Genomic DNA, 9,956 nt, shown 5'->3' with positions numbered 1-9,956 from the left:
TTTGGTCTTCAACTGGTTTTCAGCAAGTTTTTTTGGTCTTCAACTGTTTTTCAGAAAGGTGCCCCCCCTCTTTCGAAACTCTGGATCCGCCCCTGCTTCATTTTCGTTCGCGTACGTAAGGGATACGCCCCCTTTCAACTCGAAGCGATAGGCTATTCCTGGCAGTGTACGAGGCCTGCACCGTTGTTTTTCAGTTGCTAAATGCCTGAAAACCTCAAGGGGAAGGTAGTCTGAGGAAAGTCACCATACCCGTATTTCAGTCCGCCGAAAAGAAACCACCTCAGAGCAAAGTTCACCTGTGCGGAAGTTTAATACAGACTTCATTTCACTTTTACTTCTTACGTAAAAGCTGCTTTTACCGTTATTAAACGATTTTGCTCACGTGGGTGCGTACGGACAAACATAGGTAGATAGGTAGGTAGGTAGATAGGTACATAGGTAGATAGATAGGTACACACACACACTTTTACGGAAACAATTACAGTAAACCAGGCGCACGCCCACAGCCGGCCTTCGGCCGGCGGCCGGCTGTGAGCGTGCGCCTGGTTTAAAAATGTCGGAGTACGTAGTTGACGTTGAAGTTCTCCAGACAGGAAGCCTACTTGAGTACGTTGTTCCCAGCTTTCCGGTATTTAAGCCGCTTATAAGAGAGGCAAAGTTTCGTTGGAAAGACATCGAAGATGGAACGCTGCACGTTTTTGATGGTTTTGTCCGTGAATGCGAGAATTTAAATCACCACCTGCCAGCAGTAGCCAGACTGCCTGTTAGTCACGACAATGCCTTTCTTATCGAGGTGAGCCACCAAATCACACGATTTCTACAAGCGCTGAGGGGTTATGACAGCGTGCATACAGTGTACATGATTAATATTTACTATTCATATAAATGTTGAAATATTCCATGTTATTTTTGCAGGTTGAAGAATTTGCCAAATCAATTAATGTGTCCCAATACAAGTTGTTCCGGGATAACCAAGTTTTTGTGATTTGGGACTGGGCATGGTTGGACGATGTGGAGGATGGGGAGCAAGTAAACAGCAGTAATAATGAAGACGGTGATGATGCATCTACCACCAATCATCAATTGCAATCTGATGATGATGAGAGTGACAATACGGATGAACCAGTAGTCCCACCAATCACTCACTCCGTGGTGTTTAAGTGTATTGGGGCCACTAAAGAAAAAAGGTACCAAGAATTGCTAGCTTTAGCTAGCAAGAAGTTGAAAGACGGACAGACTGTTCCGGTGCAGTTAAAGAAAGAACCAACAAACTGTTTTGATTCTCGTGCCATTGCCTTCATGTGCAAGGCTGACAAGGAATGGGAGAGGATCGGATATGTTGTGACTGAAGCACTACCTGATGTCCACAATGCCATGGATGCAGACAAAATACTAGCAGTCCGTTTTGATCGGATTATGGTCAAAGTGTACTACAAAAATCCAGGCTGGTACGCTGGAATCATCATCACTTTGAATGGAACTTGGTCTAAGACTGTTTGTCAAAGCTGTAGTACATTTAAATAGACTTATTTATGACAATTTGTATATGAATGTTCGTGTGTTAGTTGGTTGTAAGTGCCGGGTGGGGGTGGCAGCTCAACTGGCAAATTATGAAATGTAGCTCGGATTGAGGTAGAATTCCGAACTGTAAGTGTCACCCGGTTATTGGATCCAAGCATTTCATATTTGGGAGCACGTTTTGGTTTAGGATTTTTATTGGGTCTTGCTTCAAAGTCAGGCATCTCTCCTTCGTAGAAACGGCTGTGGGCTGATGTATAATAATAAAATGGCAAATCAGGATCAATCCTTTTGACAAATTCATGTGTCACCCTTCTCCAGCCATATAGAACCTGCATAACAATGCACATGTACAAAAATGTAATTTTTTGAAAATCCTGAACCTCTTTTAGAGTGAAGTCTTTCCCAACGCTGTCACGGAGCAAGCTGAAAAAGCATTCTACATCGTCCGTTGTACTTGCCCGAGGATGCTCTGGGGGCAGGTTGTGCTTAGTGATGTATTCACGTCTCCATTCACGGGACTCGATGTTTGCAATTAGTGCAATTAATGTTTCTCTACTAAACCCCCTAACTCTTGTAATATTTCTAAATCAGCAATTATATATGAAATATTTACACATTAAATATGTTTATTTACCTGTTGACTTCTAAAAGACTGAAGTCTCGAAGTTAGGCTTGTTGATGCCAAGGCATCAAATCGTCCAGGAGGTAGCTGAGAAAATCAGCATTATATTTACTGCGCTGTGCACTTGTCAGTCCCCTTTCGTCACAGGCACGTCTCCAATTGTGAACAACACTAAGGTACTCGGCTTCTTTCTTGTAGCCTTTATTCTCCATCCATTTCACTAAAGATCCACTGAACAATCTCTCTACGTCCTCCACAGACTGCTTTCTCACTCCTGAGAGAGCTGTATAGGTGAGCCCAGCAGACGAATCATGAAGAGCTTCTTCGAATCTCTCCAGCTGGATATCATCGTTTCCACCTTGTCTCAGGCTATGTCCTATGCGCTATATTCAATAAAGGAATTAATTTTAATGTCAAACAATTATGAATTTACAGACAAGCATAACTAAAAATATACAGAAATATGGCTTTGGTCCCCGAATGCTCTCCCACACCCATCCATACTGTATATTTCAGTGTGTCATGTTTAAGTGATGACCACTACAAAAGCACAAAGGGACTCTATACTAACCTTTAAGACGTGACCCTCATCTTCCCGTTCACAAAAGCCCAGTCCTGTCTTTGGATGAATCTCTGGGACATACAGATGCTCCTTGAATGGCACACCTTTGGATTTCCAAAGGTCAACTTGATGCTTGTATTCAAGCTGAGCCAAAATTGATTTTAATTTTTCTGCCTTTGTTTCATCTTTACCTAACCCGGAAATTGTTACAATAAACAGGTCAATGTCACTTGCTAACAGACCCTCTATCCAAGTGTGAAAGGTATATCTAGCTGGTACAGTTTGCAGCCTCAGACGGTCGATCGGATCATCGGTTGTTGCACCTGTTTTAAACCATCCATGAACCTGTTTAAGCAGGTCTGTAGGTACAGCAGGATTATAGGCACACGCAGTGCATTGGCCATCAGCATCACCTACATATGTATCAACACAGTGATGCGTATTCAGATTACATAGTCTACTTACACACTGGAGTAATCATTTCGATCATCTTCTGAAGTTTCATGTGTCCATACTGTCGTCTAACATCACTACGAATCTGCAGCACTGACAGCGGTCGAGTGTTTCCTTTCATACGCAATGAATTCCACTCACCATCTGTCGTAAACCCTACATATTATTTAAAAGCAATAGCTATAATTAAAAGCAATATTTCTATACATTAAGCAAGTTCAGAGAATTTACTCTTGGTAAGGTTTAGTGAGGAAGACTTTTAAGCAATTTGTGGATCTTATTAGGCATTTAAGTTTCCAAATAGGCCAAACTTTCCTCTGCCAAATAGCAATATGATTGCATGTGTGTATATACGCACTCACCAGCCACTTTCATCTTCCTTTTCGTCATCTCTTCAATTAGCTTGTTTGAAAGTTCACGAACCCTACCATCAGTCAATCCCTTGTACGGCAGGCACTGCACGGGTATTGCATATGGTTTCTTCCTACGTTCTTCGTTGCTAATCATAAACACTAAAATGTGGGTCGCTGCAGTTCGCTGGTGCCGGGTGATGCCCCTGATGAATGCCACTAAATTCGTGCGGATCTCCTTCAGCTGGCTTGGGATATTATCTTGTTGCCATGAGTGCTGGTGTTCGCCAATCTTTGCAGACAGTACATCAATATCTGAATGCAATTTTCTACCCATCTCGTTAAGATCCCCCAGTTCCTTAAGCTTCCAGCTCAAGTTGATCAGATCTTTGTCATTGTACTTGTTTGAATGCAGCTTTTCAGAGTACACATCATTTGACCTTATCAATTCTGTAAGAAATATATAAAATTCAATTTGTAAAATTACGTTATCAGTACCTGCATTAAGAAAATTCAAATCTTCGGCCAAATCTTTCAAGATATTCTTGAAATCTTCCCCAGCTTGGTTTCTATCTAATCCAGCATTTTCTGCCATCTTTAAACGCTTATTGTAAGCATCACACTGTTTTTGCAAAGAACCATCGTTCAGGTCAACATCTCCACTCCACTGTAGTTTTACAGACTCCTTCAGGCCTTTGGTAATATCACACCCATCAGCTTTGAGCCACCACCATGCATCAGGGTTAGACTTAGCTGCTTCATCTAGGACGGTTAGCTAGAAACCACAATCATATACAGAGTAATACTTCGCTTATATATTACATTATGTACAAACATGCATGTGTACCTGTATTTGTGAATTTAAATGTATTTCACTTGAAGCAATATCTCGTCGTATTGTCCTTTCTGAAATGCCGGGGATATTAACCAAAGCCTATATTTATTTATAAAAGGTACTAATTTGTTAAGTGCAATCAATATTATACCTGAAGGGGATTCCGTCCAAATGAATGTTGATCAGCACTACTGTGACTACTTTCAGAAGATTGTGCAGAAAATGTAACACTCCATAAAGGCCCATGATGCAGCTTGGACCACTTCTGTCCAAAGTGACAATACATTGTTTGCTGCCACAGCCGATAATCCAGGGGACACGAAACCTGCATAACAGCATGACACATCTACATATTGACTACATTTTAGTACATACATTATTATTACCTGTTGTAAATTATCACAAGAAAAAAATTAGCAGCATATTCAACCAACCCCATCGGCATACATTTCGTTGGAAATTTTGAGTCACTGTTATCCTCCCTCATTGTTCCAATACCTTTAGCTAGGTTGTATAAGACATTGGAGCGTCCATGGCGTCTAAGCTGCAGCATAGCATTCTTTGCATGGATCAAAAAATCTTCAGGAACAAGACAATGGCCTGATGAGAGGTATGCTGTGAACATCTTCGATACAGCCTGCAATTGATCTTCTTCAGGTAACTTCTTGAATAAAACCAACAGGGTGGAAACATCTATACTATCTGCCTGTACACTTGCACAAACAGTAGGCCTTTGTGAGCTGGTAGATGCAGGCTCAGTCACTGGTGCATTGCCCCGCCCTAAGTAGTGCACTTCAGCTTCTTTTGGTGTCTTAAACTTACTAGACAACAAGCCTACTACTTTAAACCGACAGGCCATGCCTAGATGCAGAATATTTAGGTATAGCACATTTATAAATGACTCACCACTTCTGTAAATGCTGTGCCCTGACCTGGTATGCACAAACTCACTGGCACTCTGCCAGTAAACATCCCGTTTATGAGCAGGCCAGGAATCCCCCTCAGAATGGAATAAGATGAATTCTGTTAGCGCCTTTAGTTCAGCGTCAGACCATTTTGGCGATGCACTGGCTCCTTTCTTGACGACACGATCAAAAGATTCTGATAAGACACGTGGCAGAGTATGATTCCCATTACAATCCTTTTCCCTCAGTGGTGTTCTTGGCGTTCTTTTGGGGTCTCTATAAGGTTTTAGCAGCGTTGGGGAGCTTCTGGGACGCTTTGGAGCCGTACTTTCGGGCGTACAAACTCTCGCGCAACTCAGCTCTTCCATTTCAATCGCGCACTTTCTGCACACGTGATCCCTTATTTTTCAATCGTGATTTCCGTATTCAAAGTGGTGGGGTTGAATGGGGTATAGCGGCTAGATACATTAATAGTAAGTTACTGCATCGATTGGTTCTAATAGAAGCTTCACAAAACGGTTTATTCTGTTTGCTGTACAATTGAATGCGCTCACGTGCGCGTGTCCAACCTCCTCTGGTACACAGGCAATACCTGTAATAATTTAATAACTCGTACTTATTACCTGTTAAGGGGGCACGCTACTAATTCCTATGGCTTCATCTGAAAATAACTGCTTTCTACTGATCCCTGCTTGCTATCCATTATTTTTTGTATCAGATGCATTTATAGCACTAAGAAATCATCATCTCCAGTTAAAAACACTCACTAAAAGTTTCAGCTTTGTGTTTAAGACCAAAAAGTTGTAGAAACCTACACAGTTATGGAATTTTTGAAACTAGTCTCTGTTTTAGTTCTATGGTGTTCAAACTTTATAATCTGCTACCTAAGTGGATTTGTAACAAAAGTATGGAAGCAATTTTTGGAATTTCTTTTTCAAATTAGCTGTGGAATTCTCAATATTTGTAAGAAAAAATTGATCCGGTTTTCTAGTGCTCTAGTAGTCGGGTAATAATATCATACGAAAATCTGATTCCATACTTTTCAAGATAATACTATGACAAGCCTCTGCAAAAATTTTTAGAGAGTTTCATCATCAGCTGTAGAAGAAGAATCAATTTTACTGAAAAATGACAATTGCGCCATAGTTTACACATGCTTTGAAGATTTTTACTCAGATTTGCACTAAACAGATATTCAAGGCCTCAACTACAACATCAGTTATTGATCAGTTAGATAATAGTGTCTGTGTTGACTATAGAGCTTCACATAAAGACATGTTTTAAATCCACGGAAGCCATAGGACATAGTTGCCTGCCCCCTTAACCGAAATGCGAACCGGGTGGGCCTATTTTCGGAGCGCTTGTATAAGCGCCTAAATAGGGTCGGCGGCGCCAGACTATGAGACGATGTGATCCGTGGATTCCATATTATACAAGGTGATCGTTCTAATTTTGGTAAAGAGTTGGGCACTGAGAGAGCTAGAAACTGCATGGAAATGGACATGACCCGCTAGCAGTATAGTTGTAGTGAAATCCCTCCCATATCAGGAAGTTTGGCTCAAAAACGGAAGTTTGAGGCCAGCTGCAGGTGATAAGTCTAATTTTTATTTTTATTTTTTTAAATTTTTTTTTAAAGAAAGAAGAACCGGCTCAAGTTGGCACGGTAAGTCGGCAATAAGTCTAATTATAATCAAAGCAATTTAGCAGCTGCAATTATTTTTACTTGTTATATTTCATTGATTAAAGACTTTACTGTTGCTATTTTTCCACTTTTGTAGGTTTTGAGAGATTTCTACTTAAAGGAGTCATCACAGACTGTCTATGTTGCGTATAGTGTATTCATGACAGGTGTACTACTGGAACATTAGAACTTTAGTACGCATACAGAACTTCTTTAATAAAATCGTTTTAAAGCTCTGTATTAGGATTATTTATAGTTAAAGACTTGCTGTGCGTTACTACTCAGACCTAGCCAGACGGAGTCCATGCCAAATCAAAGCAATAATCTCGCTCAGAATCACGCACATATTTAACCTCCAACTTTGCCATTGTTTTGACGAGTGATAGTTTACACTATATGTGCTCACTATGGCTTGTTGGAATCGCTCAAGAATAAGCTAAAAGAATCTAGCAGCGAACCCTGGATACTCCAAGCATGTCACAAGATATGAATGAATTTATTAGAATAATCAAAATGCCCATTGGAAATGTATTGCAGATGATTGTGTTCTTTTATTGTGAACTGAAATGACGAGCGGAGTTTTCGTGTACTGAGCTTCACTTGATACCATCCTGTTCGTCAAGAGTTGCTCTTTCTCATGGTACTTGCGAATCTGAAATTCGTCTTTTGAGTGAAAAGATATGTGAGTACAAAGTGTCAGTACAATAGAGGATATGCACTGCCGAATACATTCTAATGAACACGTGATTTTTTCATACGTCATGACGGTGAATGGAATGCGAATCGATTCATTACATGGACGGTAGATCAGTTACGAGCAATTCTTACTAAGTGACATATCCTTCTGCCTAAGAAGTAGTACATCCGGCGAGAAGAAGCTGGCCCGTGGCTTTAGTGGCGAGTTCCAGTTCGAACATTCATTTACTGCCCATACTTTTATATGAGTTTTTCGTGACCTTGTGGTAATCGTTCACGACAACAGAAAGCCTGCTTGTAGCTTAAAAGGCGAGTTATACTTCGAGCCGCATTCACTACCCAGTACTTTTATATGGAATTTTCGTAAATCTTCGATAGTCATTCACCATCAACTTTTTTTGAAAGCGCCGCGCCGCTGATCATTTTTCGTTCGAATAATATAGCATGCATATCCTCTATAGAAACTGTGCAACTTATAGTGAACAAATCGGTGCAGCTGGACCAAATCTCCGCAAACTTCTTGATATGATGGAGAAATACGACAGACGCTTATATCGCTGCCTTTTCATCGAGCTTTTCATTTACTGCAGCAATGGTGGGCGACGGTAGCTAGCTATCACCTTACATAATGGTCCATTGGGATCTGAAGCATCTCAGTCGTATAGGCTGCCTGCCTTCTGTGCGAACCCTCCAGTGCCCAACTGGTAGACTTAGCTAAATAATATTAATAATTCAGTAGGTTATCTAGATTGTCTTGATGGAGTTGACTGCTTGGTTTGCCCTAGTTCTTAACAACTCGTACTTCAAGATTCCCAAGACGCGTGTTTATCCAATTCACGTGATATTAAAAGTGGACAAGTGGGAAAGTTTGGTTTGGCGAATAGCTGGTCATTCGCCAAACTTTCCCGCTAAACGGTAATCCAGGCATTATCTATCTCTTGTAATGTTGGAGTCACTACTAACTGCATGCAGCCTACTGGAAGAACAAGATAATGCCTCCATTAGAAGAGATAGGTAATCCCTGGAATATTGTTAAGAAGCTGTTTCCAGCTCAGTCTGTGAGTCCGGTCCACAAAATACCGGCATTGCCCTATTAGCCATGAAAAATACCCTAATATTTAATCTCAGATAGCTAGCCAAGTTAAATTTTATTTTCTTGGAAGACATCCACCCTGATTTTTCAGATTGTCATAGTGCCTTGTAATATCATACGGCCAATGTAATGTCTCAGACAAAATTTTTCAGCACATTAAGTATAATAAGCAGAATGAGCATATTTATATGATACTCCTAGGACTCATCCATTTATATGAACAACACATAGTAAGAACGTTCACTGCTGCTGACCACCATCAAGTATGTCTATAAATTAAATCCAGTGGTTCTGCTCTTACTGGTTGGGTTGACTGGTCAGCCAGTGCAGTACAGGCTATTGCAGGGGCAGTTCTAAACAATTTGTTGACTGGTTTCCAATTCAAAGGCAGAAAAGCCTATCAGAGGTGGGGGTCCATTCTGAGACATTTCAATTAAGCAATTTTAGCTCAATATGAACAAAAACACAGTTAAATCAAGTATACAGAAAGACTTGATGCATTATCGAACAGTTGCAGAAGTCAATAACTTAATGGATAATTATTTTAGAGGTGCTTAACACATTTAAGACTTGGAAGAACTGGAGAGAAGCAGTTTATGTAGTTAGAAGTAGTAATACACCTTGTCTTAGACATTTAAAAAGCTGACTGGTTCGGAAACCCTTAGAACTGTGCATGGGCTATTGGCTTGGTTGAGTGGTTGTATATACTGGCCAGAATGAGTGATTAGCTTCTCACTTGAAGCAGGGTATATATTAGCCTGAAAATAGGCCTGGCAGTGCTAGATGTGCGGGCACTTTGCAGGCTACAGTCCTACATCTGGTGGGAATAAGACAAAAAAAAATTAATTGTCACGAATCCCACTGTATGCACTGTTGCAGGCTGACAAGTTCACACCTAAGCACAACATCGATATAGGTGCATCTTACATTATATTCAATCCAAGTTCAGGCTCTCTATTAGCTCTACTAATCTCTGCCATCACCTGAGTCTAGCTGGCACCATAGATAATACTGATTTGTTTCATATCCAGGGGGAGTGTATTGCACAGATAATACTATGATTGGTGTCACAATGTGTAGTAATTTCTCTGTACTGGTGAGTCACAAGTTTCAGATGCACTGCCTGAGGGGGACTGATGAGATATGGAAGGGTAGTCGCCTTCGTCCATCCAACTCTTCAGGCTTCCATAAAATATAATTAAATTCGAGCAGTCGGTGTTTATAGTTCTATTAATAGG

At 40.7% G+C, this 9,956-nt stretch overlaps 2 protein-coding genes across 2 annotated transcripts; one reads left to right on the top strand and one right to left on the bottom strand.

Moving 5' to 3' along the window:
- The first annotated feature begins 553 nt into the window (after positions 1–553).
- LOC136261358 (uncharacterized) lies at positions 554–1,564 on the top strand. The gene is made up of 2 exons (XM_066055349.1): positions 554–793; positions 916–1,564. The coding sequence occupies exons 1-2, from the start codon at positions 554–556 to the stop codon at positions 1,522–1,524; spliced, it is 849 nt and encodes a 282-aa protein (XP_065911421.1). The 3' UTR covers positions 1,525–1,564.
- LOC136261357 (uncharacterized) lies at positions 1,482–5,797 on the bottom strand. Its single transcript, XM_066055348.1, has 12 exons — positions 5,250–5,797; positions 4,730–5,204; positions 4,495–4,668; positions 4,356–4,442; positions 4,007–4,283; positions 3,521–3,958; positions 3,171–3,314; positions 2,948–3,118; positions 2,715–2,896; positions 2,156–2,526; positions 1,902–2,103; positions 1,482–1,850 (listed from the first exon to the last, which is right to left on the bottom strand). Exons 3-10 carry the CDS (start codon positions 4,627–4,629, stop codon positions 2,188–2,190), a joined length of 1,773 nt encoding a protein of 590 aa, XP_065911420.1. The 5' UTR covers positions 4,630–4,668; positions 4,730–5,204; positions 5,250–5,797; the 3' UTR covers positions 1,482–1,850; positions 1,902–2,103; positions 2,156–2,187.
- Positions 5,798–9,956: the final 4,159 nt, after the last annotated feature.

This window comes from Dysidea avara, chromosome 7 (assembly GCF_963678975.1).
Source record: "Dysidea avara chromosome 7, odDysAvar1.4, whole genome shotgun sequence".
Taxonomy (NCBI): domain Eukaryota; kingdom Metazoa; phylum Porifera; class Demospongiae; order Dictyoceratida; family Dysideidae; genus Dysidea; species Dysidea avara.
Note: the sequence above shows the minus strand (reverse complement) of the source record. Positions and strands in the feature narration are given on the sequence as shown.